The sequence below is a fragment of the Podarcis filfolensis genome, assembly GCF_964270895.1.
Source record: "Podarcis filfolensis genome assembly, chromosome: 2".
NCBI classification, from domain to species: Eukaryota; Metazoa; Chordata; class Lepidosauria; order Squamata; family Lacertidae; genus Podarcis; species Podarcis filfolensis.
This window is the reverse complement of record NC_139605.1, coordinates 50,633,496-50,659,668: the sequence shown is the minus strand read 5'-3', so window position 1 is coordinate 50,659,668 and position 26,173 is coordinate 50,633,496. Positions and strand designations below refer to the sequence as shown.

Below are 26,173 nucleotides of genomic sequence, written 5' to 3'. Positions count from 1 at the left end.
ACTTAAATGCTTCGGAGTGATTTCAACAAAAAACCCTTAATTTTTTTTCCTTCCCCAAAAACACAAGCTGCGCAATCACAATTATTTCTTAGCAAAAAGCTCACATTTTATTTGCCATTAGACACCTGCATGATGCTAAATCGTTCAGATGTGCTATGCTTTCTCTGCAGCTAAATATACTAGTACAAAGAAGGAAAAACACATTTGTCCTTGGTACCTCAAAATGTTCCAGATAAACCAGGTTAACACATATCCATTAGGAATACTCTGAGCTCTCCCAGGCTCACAACCTGCAAGGATCATACACCCTGTCCAACATGCCAGAAGGATTGCTCTGGCTACATGCGTCGTGAGCCATTCTCATAATCTAGCTAAATGTGCCACTTGATTGTAAACCTCAACGTTAAAACCAAGCAGCTTCCCTTCTCACTGTGATCTCCAAGCTATGGGGATTTCTTTGAGGAAATCAAGTTTGAAGTTCTTCTCCCCGTATTCTGTCCATATGGAATTCATGTGATACACAACCTCTTGGGATACTTCCCCACTCTTACAAGGGCACTCTAAATCCTGTTGGGATTCAGTCTTGCATCTTGTCCTTTCATGCGCTAAACCACAGAAGCAGCCTCCAATTGAGATACCTATCTGCATGCCTTTGATGCAAAGAACTTCCTCCCTGTAAGTATTCCCACAGTGCAGGGCGGCCTAACTTTTAATACCAACTGGGCCACAAGAGTACTTCAATATAGAACCCACAAGCCACACACTGCCTTGTTGTGCGGTGCAGGGGGCAGGGAGGAGCAAGACCAAAAATTGATGCCCCCACAGCGCTCATGCCGCTTTCCCAAAGCCATTTAAGCAAGGAGCTGGGCTTTGGGAAGGAGGCTTGAGGCTCTGACAGGGCCCTAGAGCCCTCCCACCTCCTTCCCAAAGTTGGGATAGCGCCACTAAAAAGGCATTGAGGGCTGCGTGCAGCCCTTGGGCCACATGCTGGAGCACCCTTCCATAATGGTAAAGCTTTTCTGCCTACAAGCCTTCTTAAGCTGACTCTGCCACACACAGATGTCCATGCTGTAATGCAAGCTGAACTTCTGGCTGGGGTGGGATTACTAACCTCCAGTATAAAATGCTCCCTTATTTAATGCTACCTTAGCAAGAAACCAATGTTTTTACCCTGCTGTTTTACATATTGTAAACAATTATCAACCTTGTTTAAATGTATCCTTTTCTGAACTGGCTGGATTTTTTCAGACTAAGTCACCCAAGAATTGAGTGGGAAGATATAATATAGTGTGTGGGGAGTCCCTTTCAGACATTTGCATAGCTGTGTGGAAATATTTTCATGAACACCACCCATGCAGCTGGGTTTTAACAACCTAACCGTGCTCAGAAAGCCAAGAGTCTTTTTTTTTTATCAGAGGTGGCAGATATAGATTTCAACAGGTGGTAGCAAACAATGATTTGGAAGTGTTTTAGAATGAGTAGTAAAGTTGGAGTAACTAAGACAATGATCCTCAGCATTTTCATGTGTAGACTAAGTGACACTAGGATCATTTTGAGTCTTGCTTCCAAGTAAATATGCTGAGGAATGGATTGCAGTACTAATTTATCAACCACGCTGGGGAAAGGGATCACACAGGAGCAAAATCCAGGTCTATGACAATGACCCATTCACATAACCCCCATTATGTGACAAAATATGATGAAAGACTGGTTTTGTTCATTGTTTTGTTCAAGTGGACACGCAAACTTGGCTGGCGACACTCGAATAATGGCCTGCATTTTGCAGCGCAGCAAATTGGGATCAGGACGGTCGCCTCTGCAGGCTTTCTTGCTTTTGTTCTGTGGGATTAGAGGAGTTAATCAGAGTGACAGTGACTTCTGACTTTATACTGTTAAAAAGGTCACAAACTTGAGGCTGCATTGTTTTTTCTGGCCAGCATGCGAAACAATACATGGGAGAGCTTGCAGCATTCATGTAGCACAGTGCATTCCGCCATGAAATATCAACCAGGAAGAAAATGCCATCTCAAAAGGGTGAGCAAAAGGTCACAGGGTCAGGTTACATTTGTGCTGGTACATCTGGACTATTCATCATGCCATTCTTCCCATAACAGGTGATGACACTCTCCCACTTCAGTGTTAGTAATGTCTCCAAGATCAATAGCTACAATGCACATGCTCCCTGAATCTGGTCAATTAGATTCTCAGTTCCAAGCTCTTGTCAAGGACCCAGAGGCTGGGCTGTGGAAACTTCTGTCAGATTGAGGCTGGGGAAACTTAACACAGTAGGCTAACCTACTGACACCCCCATGCAGGGAATCCTAAGAAAAATGCTTATTTGGGAAATGCAAAACAAACCCAAGCATACTACAAAATAAAGGAACACAGGAGAATGTGTCCCACCTCACTACACCGATTTTGCTTTAGTGATGGTAAATACAACAAATTCAGGGCCAATGCATGAAATTAAGAAGTTACAATATACCAACATCACTAAATTGAAATGCTTTCTTCTTCAGAGTTTCAAAAGGCTTGTGTCTATAGTCACGAGTTGCTCAGTTGTCATGCAAAATGTGAAGACAAAAAGTCAGAGGTAATCCCTCTTATAGAAAGAAGAACTTCATAACCATGTGAGTTAATTGGCAAATATATTTTTTTATTTCATAATGGGCAGTGCATTAGACATGGGTGACTGCGAGAGAGGGAGCATGGAAGGCAGTTTTCCTGTTAAAAATAAGAAGGTATCACTTAGTAGGTGGTGTCTGGGTAGGATGTTTAGCCTACAGCAGACTTAAACAGATGTAGAATCTATAGAACAGTGGTACCTCGGGTTAAGTACTTAATTCGTTCCGGAGGTCTGTTCTTAACCTGAAACTGTTCTTAACCTGAAGCACCATTTTAGCTAATGGGGCCTCCTGCTGCTGCCGCGCTGCCAGAGCAAGATTTCTGTTCTCATCCTGAAGCAAAATTCTTAACCCGAGGCACTATTTCTGGGATAGCAGTGTCTGTAACCTGAAGCGTCTGTAACCTGATGCGTATGTAACCCGAGGTACCACTGTACATACATGAAACAGAAGACAGATCTGATACAGTGATCCTTTTTCTGCTCCCCTCTTCTTTCATTCGGTCTTTTTTGGAGTGGGGAATGTTCCTAATGGAAGTACTATAGAGCTGGTGTATTTTTTCTCCTGTTCTGGGAGTGAGTCAGGGGAATGGGAGGGCAGCTCCAAAGCCTTTCCCAACCCCAGTCCCAGAATGCTCCCTTTTTTGGCCTCTCCATCAGAGCACCGGTGGCAGAAGAGAAACAGCAGCAGACCCTTCTGTGGTGGCTGGGCTGGGAGTGTGGAGTATCTGCAGAATCCTATGTCAAGGTCTCACTACTGCCAGCAACTGTGCTGCAGTGTCCTTCACTAACTGTAGCTTCTGGATCAAATGCAAGGGACGCTCCACACAGAGTGCATTTATCCAATTAAAGCACTTATCCTCTTTTAAAAAATCAATTAAAAGATACTTTTAAAAAACCCTATCAGGGGGAAAAAATACGTTAGTAGTCTTAAAGCAGGAGGTGCTAATGCAACCTTAATATCCAGGATTATGATTATCTTTTGCCTTGGAAACATCTACCATGTGTCTAATTGCAACCTTTGGAATCTGACATTGACAGTCTGGGCAGCAAGGCTCCCTACTTCATGCAGCCTAGACTTGCCCATAGTTCTTCCTTTGTAGTAAGAAGAATCTGAATGTCTGGTGCATCGCTAACCGCCTCTAGCTCTGATTAAAACAGCATGAACGTCCATGACATTTGTGCCTGTCAGGCCCGTCATCAAAAGGTGGTGCCCTCTTTGGAACTCGGTGAAGAATGTGTATGAATCATTATTGCTCAGAAAAGTTTCCACGTTGAAGCCTTCCTGCTCAGCCTCACGCACCAGCTCCTGGCTGCTGAAGGCCCCGGCAGCCTCTGTCGGCCCATCTTGTCCGTCAGTTCCGCCACTCAGGAACACGACTTCGTATTTCTCCAGGAAGCTGCCGGCCTCTGTGGACTTGGCTCTGTGCAGCTCCAAAGCCACTCGCAGAGCCAGCTCTTGGTTCCGTCCCCCCTTCCCACTTCCTCGAAGCTGCACGGTGGTTTCTCCCCCGGCCAGAAGGCAAACGGGTCTTCCTGCTTGGGATTCTTGCAAAGCTTTCAAAGCGTCTGTACAGTTCAAGCCCGGGATCGCCAGCTGGGCTTCCAGGCTGGAGAGTGCTTCTTCCATCTTGTCTTTCAAAAGGTCGGTCCGGGCACCTCTCACGGTGCTCAGGCAAATGAGCTGAATCAACAGGCTGTAGAGACGAGCCACTGTGCCAACCTCTCCACACACTGCATCACTCAGAACCAGGGTCAAGTAACCCAGCTCCTCTGCCTGGCACCGGGCTTCCTCCAAAGCTAACCTGTTCGAGCCAATGACAACGTTGAAGACGTGGGAATAGTCTTTGGGAGTGTTATGCCCCGTGGCAGAGCCAGACAGCACGGTCTGCACCGACTGCGGCAAGCTCTCCAGCATATTGTATCTGGTCAATATGTGAAAACAGTCCTGGGCGCTGTGGGAACTGGCAACAGTGGGGCCGCTTGCAATGATGTCCAAAGGATCCACAATGACATCAGAGAGGATGAGGCTCAATACCTAGAAGCAAGAAGGGCAGGAATGGCTCATTAACATTCCACTGTGTCTGCTATGAATTTGAGTCTTAACTGCAAGAGGAGAAGGAGGAGGGTGTGATCCTCCATGCATGCTGATCACACGGGGACTGCAAGATCGTGCGATGACTTGCAAAGGGTGAAATAGCCCACAGAGGGGGCTTCCCATCCCCTAACACTTCGGGAGCAACTGGTTTCAAAGCAGGCACTTTATAGATTCAGCTGTAAGTCAAAGAGCCTGCAATCCTAACCAAACGATGCAGGAAGTCAACCCTGCTGAACTCCATAGGATTTATGCTGAGGATTAGGGCTGCAATGTTTAAATAGATTCATGCGTATTTATAAAAACCGCAAATAGCAAGCACCATCTTTGAAACAAGGCATTTCTCCCTTTAGAGGGAATGCTTCTGAGATGACGCCTGCTGCAGCACGTGCGCATTGCCTAAATACAAAGTATACTTGAGAGCTGTGCGCAGATGAACGTAATAGATTAATTTGGCGTTTCTCAACCTGGAGGCCACAGCACTGTTTCAGATGGGCTGCCCTGTCCCCTCCCAGGAAGTTGGAGGCACTGCCATGAGCTGGCTGCCTTTCTCCGCTTACCACTGCAGCTGCACCAAGGGAGGGGGGCGAGGGGAAGCAAATGGCTGGAGCTACGTTATCATCAAGCATCCTTACTGACCAAGGAGCAGCCAGCAGCCTCTTTCTCCTCCTCCTGGCCCAGGTGGAAGACAGATATTGCCAGCAGCTGCTGCTCCAGTCCAGCAGTCATTATGGAGTGGGACAAGCTTCTTCTTTACCATCACCCTTGGCTAGCACGCTGCTCCTGCAGGACTGCTTGCCCCCCAGGACTTCATTCTCCAGGGGAGCTGGACCCAAAGGCAATGCCTTTTGAATCCCACTGTTGCTGCTGTAGGAGGAAGTGTTTAACAGTGTTGGTATCAAGGCATAGGCTGTGCAAGTGCCAGCAGTGGCAGTGAGTCCTGCAGAAGCAGGCATCACAGCAGCAGAGGGTGAGGGGGGAAAGGAGGCAGCGAGAAAGCTAGATGAGGAGGAGAAGGGCTTCTCGGTATGTAGAAAGACTCTTGATCAGGGTTCATCCTATTAAAACCAATGTCTACAATCATTCACATTCATTTATCCTGCATGTCTTCTGCAAAAAATAGAAGTGAATGATCCAGCCATGTCTTTAAACACTGCACTGAATGCATCAGCCGTGCCACTGGTGAGCAACTGCATTTGAAAATGACTCCAAGAGTAGCAATCTCTTTCCCACCACTCAGACAGAATTGATTTCTGCCCTTCGCTTTTCTTTGAGAAACAGCTGACCCTTCCCAGTCCATGATTAAAAAAACATATATTAATGTATAAGACTTCTGGAGTTGTTAAATATTAAAAGTATTCTACCCTCCCTGCCTCTTACCCCCAACCAACTATGTGCAAATTGTGTGAAATGTGAATTAAGAACTAGGCATATACCTAATTAATTCGCATAATCCACAACTGCTGTATAAATTGGGATTTTGATTGGATACTTTGGGATTTTAAGCACAGAATTCCATTATCCTGCTAAAGTGGTCTGTTCAATAAAGAGACCCTAATCTATTGCTTCTTTTGCATTCATTCATTTAAAAATGAAACATGAGAGCTCTCATGGTTAGGCAAAGGCAGTGTAAAAAAATATGGAAGAATCCTCTGGTAATGGCTTCAGAGCTTAAAAAAAAAAGGTTTCACCAAGGTTGGGCTTCTACTAATTTCTAGAGGGGCACATTTTTTAGGGATTGGGAGACAACATGGTACACTCCAATTGCTGCTGGACTACATCTCCCATCACCCCTGACCTTAGGCCATGAGGACTTCAACTGATTGGAAGTTGGGAGTCCAGCAACGTCTGAAAGGGACCACGTTAGCTTGTCCTACTTTAGTGGCTTTTAAATACCCTGTTGCCTTTCCATTTCCCCACCATCCTCCTTCCTTTCCAAGCTCAGCCTCACTCCTGCACAAAGGGAAAGGGGAAAATAGAAGAAAAGAAAAGCAGACATATTTTAAAAAGACTTCCTCTCCAATTTGTGTGTGTGATTACATAGTTCATTCTGGGCGTGTTATTTGGGGTTTACCACTTCACTGTCCCCCCAGTCTTGAGCGCAATCCAGAAGCAGATCTCTCATGAGTGCTAATCAGACAGATGTTGGTCATCTTTCAAGGTCAGTAGCCCACCATTCCTCAGATGCTTTCTGACTACCTGCCATCTTCTCTTCAGCTTCACTGAAACTGAGCTGGCCAAGTTTATGCTCACTGATGTTAAGGAGGGCAAAACAGCAACATTAACAGCAAACAAACAACTTGCCCACTCCTTCTGCACTTCAAGTCTATCCATGCCACCCACATCTGACCTAGAGTTACAAAAGATGTTCCTTTCTAAATGTTCACAGAGTTGCTGGGCAAAGTCAGACAGCATCTCATACCCACCTGGGCAGGATAGGCAGCCCGTGCCAACCCCCCACCTTTCAACAGGGAGAGGGCCTTTCGGATGGTGTTCAGCTCGTGAATGGTAGCTCCCTTTGAAGCAAGTAACCTGGTGATGGTTTCCTTCTCTTCCAGGGTGACTGGCGGGACGGGTGCAGGTAAAAGTGCCGACCCTCCTCCTAAAATGCAGGAGAACTTCACAGTCAGTACATTTTTACACAGCGGGGCTCCTTCTCATGACCACATACAGAGCAGTCCTGTATCAGAAAGAGAGCAATGGGAGACATTTTGCAGGCAGCTTTCCCCTTTCCCTTGCACTGGAAGCATATTTTTTTCCTAATTCTTTTTCAGCTGCACGCATAGCTTATTGGAATGACAACTGGGAGTGCTTTTTACCAAGTGGCTGAAGCCGAGATTCGCATAAAGACTCCTGAATGCATTAGTCCTCCTTCTCGAACATACATCACTGTTCCATCAACGACTCAGTACAGTTCTGAACCTGTAAAATCACAGCATAAGTAACTCCAGCAACTAATGGAGAAACTGTAAAAGACTGGACAGGCTCTTTGTCCTTCAGCTGATATCAAAGGAAGGTGTTTAAATATGAACGTCAAGACAATCAGTTTTGTAATGTGTAAGAAAGGAAAGGGTTTGGGAAATGATGGCGGTAGCAATATAGTCTGAAGGACAGAGGGATCGCTATGGTGAGTGGTGATTGACAGAAATCTGCAGAAAGATTGTCCGGGGGGAACAGGAGTGCGCAGCGGGGGAGAAACAGGAAAGAAAAGATGAGAAAGTGAATGAGAAACAAAATTGCTGCTTTCAGGGATAAGGAACAAGGAGGCAGAGGCTGAAAGTGAATGGGAAAAGAGAAAGGAGGGAGATATAGCAACACTGGTATAACAAAGGTGGGGGGGGAGGCTGGAATGAGAGAAGAAGTCAAGGTTCAAAAAGAGAAAACAAAAAAGGTGGTGGATGATACAGGTCATTGCGAAGAGGAGTCTTCCAGTGAGACAAACGGGAACCTTCATTCAAAAGTGTGATGGAAAGAAATCTAACATTTGTAACACCACCAGAAAAAAAGATGAGCCTTCTCCACATATTCTTAGCGGTCTCTTTGGATAGCTTAACCCACTGCTGACCTGGAATCTGTAGAGGACCTTCCAATGCATAGGCCACCATCTCCTGCCACTGAGCCAAAATATGGGCCAAAAATATGTGGCTGGAGGAGGGAGGTGGGGGGAGAGACTGAGGAGGACAGCTGGAAGGCAAAAGGATTTGGGGTGTCCTAGGTCCCGGAGATGATGAGGCATGTAGTGATGAATAGAAGTCAGCAAAAGCATTCTAAAAGAGAACTTTTGTCTTTGGATTTGGGTTTTTTTTTGTGTGTGGAAGGAGATGCAAAGCTGTTTTAAAGAAGCTGAACTGACCGTCTTTGAGGGAACTGGTTTGCTAAATGAGCGGCGAGAACATTTGCACAAACATATTGGTAAAAAGGATGGCGGGAGTGCCCACATCTCTGACCTCCTTTGTAGCCACGAGCAGGGCTCATTTCCTCTGCTGCCGCCTTTCCATTTCTGTCTCTGTAGGTCAGGTGGAACTAAATGGTGGCCCTCCAGATGTTGTTGGACTCCAACCCTGAGCAACATCTGGAAGACCAAAAGTTAGCCACCCATGAGGCAAACCAAGGCAGCCAAGCACCACCATCTGCTGGCAATTCTTCAGTACCACCAGCTCCATATGATCAGACTTGGGCTAGTCACTCCCTCACCCTAACCTGTTGTGAGGATAAATGCGAGTGGGGAAGAATGAAGTCTGTTCCCCTCAGCTTCTTGGAGGAAAGGTAGGATATAAATGCTAGCAAGCAAGCAAGCCGCACCAGATACCATTTTCTCCATGTCCCAGTAGATAGGAGGGGGCCCTGCTCTACATAGGTGTGGTTGCATCTTATTCTTGCCCCTTGCTTCTCTTTCAAGCCAGACAAAACGTAGTTCAGGAAAGACTTGAGAAAAGAAGAAGGATCCCAGACAAGGCTGTCAAACGTAAGGCCTGGGGGCTTTATTAGACTTCTTGTGGTCTTCAGTATGGCCTGCGGCATCCCTGCCACACTCCACACAAGACTCTGGGGCTAGGGAGCAACACTCCTGTCAGGGCAAGTGGGTGTTACCACATGCGCTTTGCATCAGCCTCTTCCACTATTCCCTTTAAATTAGCAGCCCAGATGTCAGGGAGGGTGACGTGTACAGGAGAGCGCACACGCATGAAGCAGAACGGAGTGCAGAACGGACAGCTTGCTGGCATTTGCAGCTGAGAAGGAAGGGTGCGGAATAGGCAGCCGTGGCCCACAGAGAAATTTGCAGAAAAGGAGTCGGGTAACAACAGGGATATTTAGACAGGCAAGGTGGCAGGGGGGTGGGTCTTAGAAAAGGGTTGCTGGGTGATGAAGTCTGGTTTAAGGAATTCCAACTGGGGGCAGTGCTTGCAAAGAGATTTTGTTATGCAAGATGGAGTGGGAAGGAAACTGGTGCTAGACGGCAGACAGTATTTTTAGAAGTTAACCAGCAGACCTGCTACTCCCCGTGCATTAGAGTAGGGGACTTTTCAGTGGACGGTTATGGCTCCTGGGAACCTGCCGGAGGGTAGAGGGCTTTGCCCTGTAATCTGTTTGAATTTGCCCCCCCTGATTTACAGAAGGAAGCAGTTTGCCAGGAGAGAACGAGCAAAAGTAACACTATTGCAACGCAGAGCAATCTTCGTTGTTTTATTGACCTCGTTCATAGCGAAGAGTGCTTAAAAAACAGCACCAGGCTATGCAACTTAGAGAAATGAAGTGAACTGCAGATAAAAGCTTGTGGCAAGTGACACAAGGGGATGGGAAAGGGAGGAAAGAAAAACAGCTCAAGCACCAGACGTATTTGCAGCCCGCGTGACGGATGTGCGATCACAACTAACAGGACAACCACAGAGAGATATAATCAAGAGGATTGTGAAAAGAGTAGAGGGCAATCTTGTACCGGAGGCAGCTCAAAAAGCTACCATTAAATGATAAATGCTCTGAGATTTGAGACACAACATCTGGCAAATATGACAAACCAGAGAAACAACTAAGTAGGCATGACATTTCTTCAGTCACCAGCAATCCAATCAAGAGTAGCCAGAGGAGGGAGTGTTCTCTTAAATGGGAGTTTTTGAACCAGCTTCCAAAAACACAGAGCTGGCTACAGTAGGCTTTGAGGGTCTAGAACTCTTGCCAATAAAAAGGTAGCCAAAGGGCAAGGAGATTCCCATCATACAACACTTTCATTCAGGTAGATCCATTTTTGGATGGTAGAATCCTCTCTCCCAAGCATGGCAGATTGCTTGTACACTGTGAAATGGAGGGACCCAGCTGCCAGGGACCCACAGTGGATAATGAAGTATTTAGCTCCCTGTTGAGTTGATTATGGAAACACTGAGGGATGGTCATGGGAACATTTGTATGTATTTGTATGTATAAATGTATGTATGTACATATGTATAAAATGCATGTATTTTCCATGGTAAGAATCAGTGGATGTTTCTGCACATGAGCAGTGAGAATATTTTGGAGACCACATTCTCCCCACTAAGTTCCCTAACAATTGCTCTGGTCGAACCTCCACATATTAAAATATTATCAGGCGTCCAGGCCAGTATTCTTAGTTGGTGCCTCCCAGAACTGGAAGTTCTTCCTCCTGCAAGCCCACAAATCTCTGACCTAGTGTATTCATACTTTTCTGTGTTAAGGAAACACTGGATTTTATGTTTGCGTTGTGTGGATATCTGTGCTTTACTACTTTTTATATTGCTGATTTTTTACCTGCCCTAATCTTTAATCCAGCGGTACCTCTGGTTACTAACGCTTCTGGTTACGAACCCTTCAGGTTATGAGCTCTGCTAACCCAGAAGTAGCTGCTCCTGGTTGCAAACTTTGCCAATGGATGCGAACGGAAATCATGCACCGGAGGCACGCGCGCAGCGGGAGGCCCCATTAGCAAAAGCGCACATCAGGATAAGAACGGTTTCAGCTTAAGAACGGCTCTCCGGAACGAATTAGGTTCATAACCAGAGGTACCAGTGTAATAGCATATAGCAGACATCAGTGCTTAAAATAAATAACTTACTGCACTAGTATCAAGTATGTACAGCTATACAAATTTAGCTGAAATGCATTCTGAATGATGCACAGATAAATTACTTCTTGTTCTATCCTTCTTTTGCCCCTGCTCATCCATTTCTGTACCAGCTTTGCATTACCACAAATTTGGCATCCATAACAGTGGCAGACACAGTAGGCGTAGGTCTACACTCTGAAAACGTTCATACGGGGAAAGCAGGTATAGCAGTTCTTCTGAGCCATATAAGATTTTAAAGGTCAAAACTAGCTCTTTGAATTGCACCCAGAAAAAACAACAACAACCTGGCAGTCAGTGCAGTTGAGACAGAATCGGTGCAATATGCTCATGCCCTCCTAGTTACCAATTTCGCTGCTGCATTCTGCACTAGCTGTAGCTTCTGAACCATCTTCAAAGGCAGCTCTGTGTACAATACACTGCAGTAGTTGAACCTGGAGGTTGTCAGAGCATACACAGCATAAGCCAGGCTACTCTCACTCACATAGTGTCACAGCTAGCAGAAGACGCTGCACACCACTAAGGCCAATTGTCCCTCCAATGACAGTGCTGGATCCAAAAATAACTCAGGGCTGCACATCTGTTCCTTTAAGGGAAATGTAACCTCATAAACAACTGGATGCATTCCACTCATTGAGACAGAGGAAGTGTCCACTAACAGACTTATCTGGATTGAGCTTCGGTTTGCTGGCTCTCATCGAGTCCATTACCAAGACCAGCACATCTACTGGGGGGGGGGGGGGGAGAAGCAGAGTCGCATGTCATCAGCATGGGGACAACAGCATGGGGGGATAAAAGCAAACCATGTAAAACTCACATCGGAGGCTTCATGGGTCTGAAAAATATCCCCCAAGCACCAATTCCTGAAGCTGGCCATCCAAGCAGCTCCCCTGGCTTCCAACTCAGAGACACTAAGGAAGCCATAGTTAATGGAATCAAAAACTGTCAGGAAATCAAGGAGTCGACATGGACACACTCCCCCCGCCTCCCTCCCAAATGTAGGGGAACCTACAGGCCACCAAGGCAGTTTCAGTGCCAAAACCAAGTCTGAACCTTGTATGAAACCGACCTAGGAAACCAGTGTCATTCAAGATACGACTGAAGTGCCAAGCACTACTTCTTAGGCCAGCTTCCATCTACAGGGCAGTAACACAATATGGGAGTGAATCACAGAATTGCAGAGTTGAAAGGGACCCCGAGGGTCATCTACTCCAACCCCCTGAAATGCAGGAATCCTCCCCACAGCCATCCCTGTTTGGGCTCAAACCACCAGCCTGGTTAACAGCCAGACCCACTGACCCACTGCACCAGACTCAGCATGCAGCAATACAACAATCCATATAATATTGAAAAGCTAGTGTCTTCCTGTTCTGATATCACTTAAGCTCCTTGTCAAAAGGCAAGTTTCATGACAGCACACCAAATGCAAATAAAAATACAGAATATTTCATTTTCTTCTTAACTCATTCAGAGCAGATTCCAGACAACTTTCTTTAACCCTGCTCTATGTAGGCTCTGTGCCCCCTGCCAATTCCACAGCACTTTAGAAGAGCATTGCTTTTGCGTTTTCTGGTTCAGGGCTGCCATCTCCTGGAGAAAGCGTACCTTGCCACCTCAAAGTACATGCGAGTGTTGTGAGAAACAGAGGCAAGAGTGGTGCTTTGAGAGAGCCAGGAAACATCAGTGCAAGAACAGAGATCTAACGCAGAGATTAATCGCCAAGTGAGACCCACAGATCTCAAACTACTTAACAAGAAAGGTGAGGCAGGAAGACTGAAACAGAGAAAGAAAGAGAACAACTGATGAAGATCACACTGCAAAATCTATTTCAGCAGAGTAATTTATTGATGCAGAGAACTTAAAACTAAATGTTAGCATTCCACATTACGCTTTCGTCCACTCCAGCAGGCACCATTAGGATTCCCAAAATGCAGCTTTCCTTGAGATGGAGAAACAGAGGCAGATGGCAGACAGGACTACCTGGGTCAACAGTGACACTGTTTCCAAAGCAAGCAGATAGAGGAGAGGAAAATGCAATTATCCTGCTTCTAGAAGAGCACATTTGAACACACAAGCTACGAAGCTGCCAGCAGCGTGGGAGTCACACTGGGGAACAACTCTGAGCCACTTTACGCTCCAGTTCTGCTTTCTTTGCACAGACAAATTGACCTAGTTTGTTAGGTAAGCTTGTGCAGTGGCTTCTTCCCTTCACAAGTGGGAGGAAAAAATATATATAAATCAGATCAGAAAAGGGGGAAAGAACGGTAAGGAAGCTAATGGAGGAAGGGAGGACAGGCTCTCTCTGTAAAACCCGAGTCCCTGTCCTGGAATCCCAAGGCATTACCTGAGATCAGCACCAGGAGAAGGTCCCTAGCTGTCAGGCCCTCGGCCAAATCCCGGATAGCGTTGGCTGCCTTCAGAGCTGCTCTGTCAGGAAGGTTGTGCTTAGCTCCTTCCATAACTTGGATGCGGCTCTGGGGCTTCAGCAGCATTGTCCTGTAGAGGTTAACAAAAGATGAACAGGTTATCTTCTGGCACATGCTCGGCCTACCATTGACAACCCCTGCAAGCGAAGAGCTACAGGGCAGTTCCTTCTGAATGTCTGTGAGATGCCACCATTTTAATAGATCCATTGCCCAGTAGGCTGACAGTTGCTCAGCTCTGAGGCCTGGCAGTGTCATACCCTCAAGAGCTAGGGGGTCCTAATGAATGAAATTACAGCCTGATTCCAGCTGAACAACCAACCAGGGTGATCAAAAGCAGGACAAACATCATCACTGCCAGACCTAAGATGCGCATGCACATGCGACAAAAAAGCAACAGAGGGCAGTATCCTCCTAAACAGGTCTGCTAGCGCAAGCACTTTTAAACAATCAAAATTCCTCTCCCTCTCCTTTTGAGCACCCCCTAAATACATCCTGGGGGTTCTCCAACTCTCTAGATTTAGGGGGCACATAGGGAAAGGGGGGGACTTCTGTTGTGCAGCCCAAAGTGCTTGCATTAATGGGGTTGTGAAGCTGGAGAGGCTGCTATTCAGGCATAACAATCCATTCTGCAGGGGCAAATGATCCCACAGCATTTCAGCTAAATGTGGCTGCTGTCTTGGATCTATCACAGATCATGGATCTATCACACATCTAGTTTCCCTAGGAAATACAGTACTCTAGGAAGCCCTAAGTGGCAAAACTGTAACACATCCCAAACAAACAACAACAGCCCTTTAACAGCAAAACTAGGTAGGAGTTTAAAGTGGTTAGTCCACAGTAAGAAAAAAGTCTGGAAAATTTCTCTCTAAAGGATCTACAGAGCAAAACCAAAATGGCAGCACGGACTGTTGTTTGTAACAGGGACATTCCTCTACTGTCTACTGTTTTAAAAAGCCTCTGGGCCTGGCTTTAGATGGCAGATACTTCTGACAGAAAAGTGAAGACCAGATTGTTCAGTACACAACCAAGAGTGAGGAAGAAGTTATGTCAAGTCAGTAAGGGGGACCTTGAGGCTGCTCCCCTGGGCCTGGTTGTGTATTTAAATCACCCTCCAACAGGGACCTGCTTCCTCACACCCCGCTCTAGGATTTTTATCATTTTAAACAAAACGTGGACTAGAAATGCCCTTAACAAACCAATACCTCCTTCCTGTGTTCTGCAGAGTTTCTTGGATGCCTTGAGGAACACTAATTACTCCCCGGACGAGGTAGTCTCCAAGGATGTCCTCTGCTGCAGCTGCCATGCCCAGAACAGCCTTCCCAAAGCCGACCAGATACAAGTTCCTCCTCAGTTCAAAAGGCCGACCGTGCAACACAAGCCTTGGGCATTCGCCTGGCTCCAAAACCAGGGCCCTTTTCAGCATAGGCCCCGGCAGGACTCTGGCAACAGCGCTGCGGAATAAATGAAGCCCATGCTCCTGGAGGGCCATGTCAGGGGAAGATGCCTCACGAGTGAAGCAAGCAGTGGAGCGCCAGCAAGCTCTGCCAACAACAGGCCAAACCTTAAAGAGAGAGGCCATGACCCAAGTTGTTGACCAGCTGCAGTTTTCCTGCAACAAGGGACAGGGAAAATTAATATTTTGAGCCGCACTATGAAATCAGGGGGCGAGAAAGAGACAGAGGACAGGTGGTGGGTTTCTCTCCACTCCTAACTTACCCATCTCACAGAAGCTCTGCATGTACTCTTGCCTCAGCCTCTACAACTGAAGAGCCTACTCACTACCCCCTGGGAAAGTCCAGAGGTCTTCTCGCCTACCCAATTTGATGGATCAAGTGAGGAAGTTAATAATTTACGGAGCAGGGCTTGCTTGAAAGTCATTTGCCTTCCATTAGGTAACTAGACAAACTAGATGAGGCAAGTTAAGCAGAACGGTATATTTAGAAAAGGACAGTATACCAAACTGCCTTCTCCCACACCAAAAGCAGAGTGGGGTAGACTGGAAGGCTACGAAGCCATTTCTCTGTGATGTTAGGGTTGCAAAGTAAGAAGCTGCAGTGACTAGCTAAGGAATGGAAACGATCAAGCTAGCCAGGGAGCTCAGTCATTGGAGAATGAGGGGGGGAAACAAGGAGCTTCAATGTCCCCACCCAGTTTTGATCTGTAAGCACAGCTACTCTAAAGTAACATAATGCTGGGGCAGGAGGTAGCTCAGCAGGGTCCAGAAGCCAAGAGCCACACATGGTGATAGAACAATGGAGTCTTCCTACACTGAAGCAGGGGTGAGGAAACTGTGGCCCTCCAAATATTAATGGACTACAACTCCCACTGTTCTTGAGCACTGGCCATGCCAGCCGAGGCTGATGGGACTGGGAGCATGGGCAGACTTTGGTATTTCAAATTTCAGTGGGGCCCTGTGCTGGGCCAAAATTTCACGTCCCTCTCTCTCCGCCTCTCATTCTACTCATCATAGTTGCAATGCCCTGAAGTGCCCCCAAGGCTCAGCGCCCAGTGCGGTGGAACCAGTTGCACTGCCCGAAATCCGCTTCCGTTGGGAGTCCAACATCAGGAGGGTGGCAGGTTGCTTGCCCTTACAGCAGGGGTCAGCAAACTTTTTCAGCAGGGGGCCGGTCCACTGTGCCTCAGACCTTGTGGGGGGCCAGACTATATTTTTGGGGGAGAAATAAATGAATTCCTATGCCCCACAAATAACCCAGAGATGCATTTTAAATAAAAGCACACATTCTACTCATGTGAGAACACCAGGCAGGCCCCACAAATAACCCAGAGATGCATTTTAAATAAAGAGACACATTCTACTCATGTAAAAACACGCTGATTCCCGGACCATCCGCGGGCCAGATTTAGAAGGCAACTGGGCCGCATCTGGCCCCCGGGCCTTAGTTTGCCTACCCATGCCCTACACTAAAGGGTGCCTTTCAGAAGCAGATGAACCGTACTTCACCTCCTCCCCTTGCCTGAGTTGTAGTTTCCTTGTCAGGAGGGAACAATAGTTTTGTGTTTCTTTTGTGGTATCCATCTGTAAATGAAGAGGTTGAACAGGTGGCAAAAAGACAGGCCTTGCTAGCTGCTAAGCAACAGAAGCCTCCAAAGGCAAGAAGAGCACTCCAGATTTCCCTCACCCAATGCTGTCTGGCAATAAATTCCAAAAACTAGATTCTGCCCCAACCCAACCCAAAAAAGAAATTCGTAAGTGCATCCGATTTTTAAAAATAGCAGCCTCCAACCTGCACTTCAGGTACCTTGTGTACAGGGCAAAAGCACTGAGATATCATCCACAGACTGATGACACCCAATTCTGTCATCAGGCAATCTAGAAGCACCAGTGACAGTTCTGAAAACCAACGTCTGGAGGTCAGGGTTGAATGGATGGTGACTAAATTGAGACAAGGCAATTACTACTTTGGTGTGGGATTCTCAGTGCTCTGAGGAGGCAAAAATGCTTCAGATAGGAAGGGGGGATACCGTTTACTGGCTGGGCTTGCATGTGGCCGTGCTTCCTGACCCGGTATACCTCCTGGAATCTCAGGTTGCCGGTTTGGCAACAAGAGATTCCATCTGATATGTCAACTGAGCCCTCTCCTAGATACAGAGGATCTTGTCTATGTCACGTGTCCCTTTGTAACCTCCAGGACGGACAAGTACAACGTGCTTCACGTGCACTGCCCTTGAAGACTGTTTAGAAATTCAATTTATTGCACGAGTTGGGAGGTGTGTGTTCAGCCAGTGCTGCCAAGTGCACCAACTAGCCGTGCATTCCCAAGGTATGGGAAACTGCCACACGAGGTCATACAAGGCTTTATAGGTTTAGAGCTATAAAGCCCTGTATGGTTCAGTTTTTTGGCTCCCACCAGCCACTTGGAAGTGAAATGCATGGTCTTTGAAGTCCGCCTGAAAGCAATTTGAACACAAACTGTTTTGCAAAGGGACTTCAAAGGCAATGTGTCTTAGCATCCACCAGCTGATAGGCAGTGAGACCTCACTCTGAAGTCCATTTCCAAAGGGACCTCAAAGGCAAGCCCCTTTTCAAGCTGTCACCTGTTGTCATGTGACTGAGAAGTGGGTGTTCTTCCACAGTGGATGGGGGAAGGATCCTGCCGATCCCCATCTCTGGTTTAGACCTTTTATATCTTTTAGACTCAAGGCTAGCAAATGTGATAGCCTCCAGATATACATAGCTGGACTCAATTAGTTTCCACCAGCGCAGAGGGATGATGTGTATTCCAGCAGCATCCTGAAGGCACTGCTTTGGGTGACACAGAGCAAGTGACACAGAAGACCAGGGAGCTTTATCAATCTGCTGGGGGAGGAAAGAGGTGGGAGCATCTCTTCTAGAACAAGCAGAAGACAAGATGCAAACCTCTCAAGGTGCTGAAGGAACCGGCCTGCTTCATTTCCAAAAAGCAACCCACAAGACCTTTTACTAAGTAGTGTTAGCAGAGAGGCAACCATTTTTTACTCAGAGCAGCTCATTGAAATCAAGAGACCTAAATGAGCCATGGCCATTAATTGCAACAGGTCTACTCCAAATAAAAGTTAGCTGAAAACAACTGGAATCTGCCCTGAGGAGTTTTTGCAAACCAACTTGCAACAGTGGAAAAGACCACAGAAGAAGGAAAGGGAAAGGACGAACAGGTGAGGCAAAAGTAACAAGGGGCAAATGTCATGGAAGTCCCAGTGCATCAGCTTAGCCTTGTGATAATTTTGCTCCAAACTCTGGATGTGTGTGCTGTATTAGCTGTTTAAATCTATTGTTATCAGAGTGTACATTTGTGGTATTTAGTCAGCTGCTTTGCTCTACAAAAGGAAAACCAGGCTATAAATATGGAAAACCCTCATTTGCTAGCAGACCGAAAACGAGCGCAGCTCACAGCCCCACTGACATTTTCCCGCGGGGAAGTGAATGGCACTTTCACAGCCACCGCCCCTTTGCTTGCGCCTGCTACTGCTATTCCCTCATGAGCAAGAAAAGGAGCCATGGCAAAACTGAATTTAAGTTGCCTTGGAGAAAGGTTTGACTTTTTGGCAACAGCTCCAGCCAGGCCAGACTGCAAACAAAGTTTCCTTGTTTTCCCGTTCCTTCATTTCCAACTTTGAAGCCTCTATTTGGAACGTAGTCCAGAAGCCCTCATTAATCTTGGCGGAGATCTGCTGAGAATTGCTTCTTCCGTGACAGGATTGCTTGGGGATTGTGAAGGGCTTAGATTAATCTCCTTTAAATGAAAACTTCATAAGCTGCCATTAATGAATAATGGTCCTAATCTGCATATTAATTTGAATAAATCATTTTGATATGTTCTTCTGAATGTTGCTTCTGACTATGGCTTGAGCTCCACTATACAAGACTGGAGAGAGTTCCTACTTCCTTATTAAATCCACTGGAGGAGGTGTAAAGAGGTGTTCAAGTTAATTACAAATCGACATACAAGCATATATTAACTGAAATGATTCACTGTACCTGGAATTATATCTATATAATACCCATTAAATCACCAGAAAGAAACACAACATTCAATAATGAACACGGATTAGTCAACAGTATCTCCAAAATCAGTTTCTGGGCCACCAGTGCTGGTTGGAGAACTGTCTTTATCATGAGATGTCCTAGAATAACTTCTCTCAACCTGGTACCCTCCAGGTGTTTTGGACAAGAATTCCCATCATCCCCACCCAGCATGCCCAGTGGCCAAGGATGACGCTGGAAGGCAGCAGGCCGGGAAAGGCTGCCCCAGAATTACGTTTGGCCCTCAGCTATTGCCATTTTGGTGCAAAATGCATTTAAGCATGCTAAGTTCTGAGCCCCAAGGGACAAGTCACATACAAATAAGGAACCTGTCCTATGACTCAAGGGCAATAGCCTTAAATCAGGGTAGGCAAACCGGTAGCCCTCCAGTTGGTTGTTGGCTCTCCCAACTATGATCATCCCCAGGCAGCATGGCCAACCATTAGGCCGTGCTAATGTGGTTCACCAACATCTGGAGAATCAGAGGTTTCTCCACCCTGCACTACATGTTAGTAGTTTGGGGCCCATTCGGAGACTGCTTTAGACTCCTAAATGGTGATCTTCATACAATTGGCTATTTGTACCTTTTCAAGGCAAAGCTGAGGGTGCATTGACAGGGTATTTGATCAGACAACATCTCTCTCAGAGACTCTTGCCTCAGCACACGATCTGGCTTCCCTGAGGAGTTTAGCTGAGGTGAATGCCCCATCTATGATGGCTGCTTTTTATGTACTGGTTGCCACTTGAAGCTGTGGTAATGCCATAGTACACATATTGATCACATTACCTTTTTTTAGGTGTAGGTTTACAACCATGTACATACCACAATGTAAGATGTTACAATGGACCCTAAATATAAACCTCTGAAAAATTACAGGCCCCTGAAAACTGCCACCTGGTGATGAAAAGCAAGGAAGTCTGCACAATTAATGTGAGGTAATGTAATCAGCATAGCTGGGCGGACTTAATTACAGGTTCACTCACAGGGCATCGGGACCGGCAAAGGATGTAACCGATATGCAACCTTCTGTACCAAAGCTGCAACCTGAGATTCCAGGAGCTGCTGACATTGCTCCAAGGCTGTCACTCCCCCAAGCCCAAGGAGGGTGATCCACTCTTCTCTGCAAGCCACTTCTCAGCTATCCCAGTCTTGACAATCCCAAAGCCCATTTTTTACCCCTCTACACTCCTACCCAACTTGCCTGCTTGCACAGAATTCAGATCTTGGCCTGCTCCTTCACCTGAGATCCTTCACCTCTTCTGACTCAAATTCCTGGGCTCATGTCCCTTTTCCAGAAAGTTACCTCCCCCAAGCATATAAACACAGAGCCCAAGGAAACTGAAAAAGTGTTCGGTAAACTTCTCACATCCAGAAATATCTTATTTCTGTTTTGTTTTTTCTTTTATGGAAAGATTTTCATGGATGTCATTTCTGCTATTACGAGGGAAACACAGGAAATGCCATGCCATCACTGCGTACCGTGGCAATGTTCCTGAGGTTATGGGGAATGAAAAGTGGTATGTTAGAATTTGGGGTGACAAAGACAATATTCTGGGTCATCATTTCCTATGTGGCAAGATGGGAAACGCTGCTGTATGAAGTTAGAGCCAGTGTTAGAAACTGAGATATGAACTGAGATACAAACCTAGGTTATGGGCGCAACAACGGAATGCCTAGGTGTACTTTTTTATAACAAGAATACAAAGCTGAAAATGAATGAACTGCAGCTAAAATACTATGTTCATTTTTCACACTGTCTAGTCCAGGGGTCAGCAAACTTTTTCAGCAGGGGGCCGATCTTCTGTCCCTCAGACCTTGTGGGGGGCGGGACTATACTTTGGGGGGGAAATGAACGAATTCCTACGCCCCACAAATAACCCAGAGATGCATTTCAATAAAAGCCACACATTGTACTCATGTAAAAACACCAGGCAGGCCCCACAAATAACCCAGAAATGCGTTTTAAATAAAAGGACACAGTCTACTCATGTAAAAACATGCTGATTCCTGGACAGTCCGCGGGCCAGATTTAGAAGGTGATTGGGCCGGATCTGGCCCCCAGGTCTTAGTTTGCCTACCCATGGTCTAGTCCTTCGCCTGCCCACCCCCCTAATATTCTTAAGAGGGTCTCTTCTCCAGTCTTCAGAGTACCTGAAAGTGGGGAGGCAGGAAAAGGTCCTCCTTTCCTTCCACTCTGCAGTCTTAATCTGAAATCTTAAGCACAGTACTGTGCCCAGAGCTCAGAAACTGCTCGCGCTAATGAAATACCCTGTCGCAAAATGCACCTAGAACAATGGGAGCTTTGAACACTGGTTAGAGTCACCTGGTTCCTACAGAACCAGAATATGGAAGCAGAGTTACTGCCTAACTTGAAAGGGAAAGGGATGAAACGGCTGTCTCCCTAACCAAGGAGCTAAAACCATCATTCTGGCATGGACGCTTTTACTTCCCTTATATGTACATCTTGTTGAACTCTCTCTTCCTAGAGAAAAGAGAAAAGAGAAAAGAGCTGATCAAATTAGTGGCCGTAACACCACCTTATTGTGCTTTCAGAGGATTTACCTTGAGTTACCATTTGTGCAGCAAAACAAAATATAAGACTTCTCATTAAGATTATTTAGGTTGCAACCTGCATCTATGCAGCTGGGAGTAAGTCTTGGTTAACTCAATGGAACTTGCTTTTGAGTAGATGTATAAAGGATCGATCTGCCAAAGTACAATCTGTGAGAAAGGCTTTGCCAACATTTCATTATGAAAAGATTAAACTTGCACAAGGCAAACTGTGCTTTTCACATGCGTCTCAACATGCTATGAAGCCTGCTTCTACAAAATCAACCGAGTCATCCCGAGGCACCTTAAAGATTAACAAAAATATACATTTGCTAAAGTGCCCCTAGGCTTAATTTTTGGTTTTGTTTTGACAGATTAATGGAAATCACGTTCAATAATTCATCACCATTTTTACTTCAGTTAACCAGGAGGAAGATTAAAAACAAAGCACCTGACATACTGTAAACAGAAAATATCCCTCAGCAAGGAACTGAGAGCAAAGCAAGATAATATGAGAGCAGCCCCAAATTTACGCTTTTGTGTCAGTAATATCTAAGCGGTAAGAAAAAAGTGAGTTTCAATTGCTCAGGCAGTACATAGGTGTCAATTTTTCATATACTGTATGGGTGAGGAGAGCTCAACCCTGCCACCCACCCCTATCTCACCATACTCTTGTTTCAAGCATAGAGAAGCTTTCTGTATTCTGAGTGAGGCTGGGATAAAAGTGCCTGCAGAGATGAAACACAGAGTCACACAACAAGGACAGGGAAGAGAAGAACCTATCAGATGGAACTGTCACTATTTTTAATTCCGTTTGGGGTGAAGCACTTTATTTTACTTGCTAACAAAGAAAGAATTTTCTCATTCACTTTCTTAAATGTGACTATTGGGTCTTTGGAAAGCATTTTGATTAAGAAAATTATTCCCTCATTGACACAGCATCGTCTGTTCATTTAATTATACATGGGGACTTTTTCTTTTCTTGCCAATCATCCCTACACAAGCCTTGGTGTGACTAACAAAGACTGAATCACTTCTGTCCAAAGAAGAAGAATGCGTTACCCAAAATATATCCAAGCAGGATGGCGCTATCAGAATATGCATGCTAGCAACTAACAATCCCAACTGACAGCAGTCAATCAGCCTAAGTAAGCAGCCATGATGTAAACAGGACCAAATAGTCACAGCTCACAAAGAAGTGTGAAGTAAAGTGTTGTAATTTATCCACATGTATTAACAGAAGTGGTCCTGTTCAGCCAGTCAATGGGAGGAATGCAATGCAGTACTAAGTTGGGCATGTGTGTGCAGAATGAGGTCCGCTCACGCAATGGGACTTTCCCCTCTCTCCTCCCCTGCATGCCCCCTAAACCTTTTCTGGGGGTTCCCCCAACTCTCCAGAGCAGATTTATGGGGTGCAGGGAGAGGGGGGAAATTCCAATACGTGAGCAGAGCTAACTCCTTGCGCGCAACAACTTAATTGAATCCCACCCAATCTCTCCAAGCAGGACAATCCAGAATCCCAGGTTTTATCTTATCTTTTTTTTTTTTTTACTTTGGCAAACCCAGGGTTCCTCCAAGCATGCCGGTACCTTCTTGTTTCTTAGTGTCCCGCATTTTGGTGCCATTTCCAGTGGCACTCAACACACTGAGTTCTTTATTAGAGGGAGCAATGATGCATACGCTCAAGACAAAAATACACTATCATTTTTTATTATTATATTAATGTCTCTACCACCCTTCATCCAAGGATCACAGGGCAGTTTGCAATATAAAAACACAAAAACACATACCATAATAACAAACAAACAAAAGCAATCTCCTTCACCCAGTTTAAAAGGCTGTAGAATGTTTAATTAGCCAAAGGCCTGGGAGAAATGTTTTTGCCTGGCACCTTAAAAAATGCAATGAAAGCACCACAAGTGGGGAGCAACTGCAAAAAAGGCTCATTCTAGTCTTGCCACCTTCCAAACGTATCGTGGAAGGGCACACACGAAGACACTAATGTGACCATTCAAATGAGCAGAGGGCACATACTTGGGAAATGCATCTTTATTTCAAAAAAGACATATGAAGTAGCCTTGAAAATTGCAGAGATGTACAAAGACTTGGAAGTCAATCTAGTTCAGTGCTCTGCACAAAGGCAAAATCTCTCATGTTCAAAGTTGCAACTGATCAGCCAGTGTCATCCTATGAAAGCACACCCTAAGAAACCAACAAGAACAATCGCACCATCAGTAGCTGCAAGACTCAGTCTCCATTATGACTCCACTTGAGCTCACCATCCCTTCCACAGCACTACTCCTTCTGTATTCAATCACCTGGATTGCAGCTTGCTTTCTCTCAGAGGGACATACTGGGCAGGGAACATCATGCATTAAACGTGTCAAATGTGGGATATACAGCAGGAGGAATGTTAGCAGAAACAAAGGAAGCTGCCTTACAGGAAGTCAGACCAGGGCTACATCCAGCTCAGCATTGCATTTGCCAGAAACAGGGAACACTCAGCCCCAGGGGCCTTTCTGATCTAGCCCTTGAGACCCTTTCCAGGCAACACACACTCCCAAGCCACACCCCTCACCACCCCTCACTTTATAAATAAATAAATAGCCAAGAATTCCAAGATATCCATTACCTTTGATCTTTGAGGAAGGGCTGTAGCTCAGTGACTGGCACTCACAGCACTCTAGCAAAATGTGCCGCTTGGTCCAAAATGGGTTGGTGACCCATGGCTTAAACCAGGGGTTGGGAACCTAAGGCCCACATACGGTCTGGGAAGCAGCATGTTTTTACATGAGTAAAATGCGTCCTTTTATTTAAAATGCATATCTGGGTTATTTGTGGGGCTTGCCTGGTGTTTTTACATGAGTAGAATGTGTGCTTTTATTTAAAATGCATCTCTGGTTATTTGTGGGGCATAGGAATTCGTTCATTAATTTTTTCAAAATATAGTCCGGCCCACCACATGGTCTGAGGGACGGTGGACTGGCCCACGGCTGAAAAATATTGCTGACCCCTCGCTTAAACTAAATGGCGCTTGCTCTTTAGGCTTTCCGACAGAAGACCTTCACCATTCTACAGGGACTTTAAACTGGGAAACAGCATAAGCTTTGCCACTGAGTGAGAACCCTTTCTAATTATAATCTGAGCAGCCTCCCAAAACAGGCCTTCTGTGTGATTCTGCTGGAGGCACACTGGCATCAGGATATGACTTCATAACTGGATGTGAGCCTCCAAACGCACACCAAAAACGAACTATGGTTTTGGAGACACTTGTCTGATCTAGAATTGTGAATGCGGGGGGGGGGGTGAGGGCTCAGAAACATGGGGAAACCGCCTCTCCCTTTTTCCGGATGTTCACATTTCTAGTCTGATCCTAGACAGGTCACCCTTCATACTGCCAAGAGTGCCACACGCAGCGTAGTACGCCTGGGGTTATTTTCTTTTGCAAAGCGTCTCCCGCCCTGCCTGGCGGCTGTGTGTTGAGAATCTTCTACCGCCCGATCCCAGTTCTTGATTACTAGCAAGGCAATTACTGGCAAGGCCCAGATTCAAGTGTGCACGGTGGCGGGGGGAGGGCACTGCCAGAACCTGATTCTTCCACCGACACTGCAACTCATGGGGCAGCCCCCCCTCCTCGCTTATTTTTATTTTTCTAATGTGTATGCCGCTTAGTACCATAGCCTCTCAGCGGTGTACAATGAGGGTGCATGACGAAAACCTGCTGAAATTAACAGCGCGAGCTGGTCCTCGTCTCCCGCAGCTCCCCGTTTCCCGGGTTAAGGAGGGACTTGCGAGACTTGGCTATACCTGAAGGCATCACCGCAAGGTGAGCGGGGGCGGGGCTCTACACTCAACAGGGATTGGCTGGCTGCCCACAGAGGAGAACGTTCCCGCTCGACCGTTCTATCACGCGATTGGAACTGAGCGATTGGAAAGAGGCCGCGCACGAACGAGCCTGCCTCTTAACATCTAACGCGGCTGGAACGCCGGCTCCCACAATGCACCGCTGCCGCTCCCCCTCCCCCCTCAAGCCGCCTCTCAGAGAGACTTGCTTGTATCCCATGAGCCACTGCTCTCCCCCTTTGCCGCCGGCGCACCTGCGCCTTTAAGGGTCGCCTCCTTCCGCCTTGCTTCCCTCCGCTGCCCCACAATTCCGCGCGGCGCGCTCCCCTCCTCCCCTCTCTCCTCGCAGGGCCCCCTGGAGCCGCAAAATGGCGGACACAATGAGTAGCCTCCGCCGCTGCTGCAACTGCCGCCGCCGCCGCCGCCTCCTGCCGCCCGCAGCTTGACTCGAGCCCGCCTGAGGGCGCCGTCGACCAGCTTCTCCGCCCCACCAGCGTCCCCTCCCCGCGGCTTCCTCCTCTCCCTCCGCCGCCAGGCAGG

At 46.5% G+C, this 26,173-nt stretch overlaps 1 protein-coding gene across 8 annotated transcripts; it reads right to left on the bottom strand.

Moving 5' to 3' along the window:
- Window positions 1–2,635: 2,635 nt before the first annotated feature.
- GLYCTK (glycerate kinase) lies at window positions 2,636–25,920 on the bottom strand. 8 transcript variants are annotated; one of them, XM_083603423.1, is made up of 6 exons: window positions 25,888–25,920; window positions 14,921–15,327; window positions 13,637–13,788; window positions 7,145–7,320; window positions 3,054–4,661; window positions 2,636–2,808 (listed from the first exon to the last, which is right to left on the bottom strand). In XM_083603423.1, the coding sequence occupies exons 2-5, from the start codon at window positions 15,295–15,297 to the stop codon at window positions 3,756–3,758; spliced, it is 1,611 nt and encodes a 536-aa protein (XP_083459549.1). In that variant the 5' UTR covers window positions 15,298–15,327; window positions 25,888–25,920; the 3' UTR covers window positions 2,636–2,808; window positions 3,054–3,755. The 8 variants fall into 8 exon arrangements, with proteins under 8 accessions (XP_083459549.1, XP_083459548.1, XP_083459554.1 ...); XM_083603422.1 differs by having other exon boundaries at window positions 2,636–2,825; window positions 3,066–4,661; XM_083603428.1 differs by lacking the exon at window positions 25,888–25,920 and adding an exon at window positions 25,598–25,869.
- Between the last annotated feature and the right edge of the window lie 253 nt (window positions 25,921–26,173).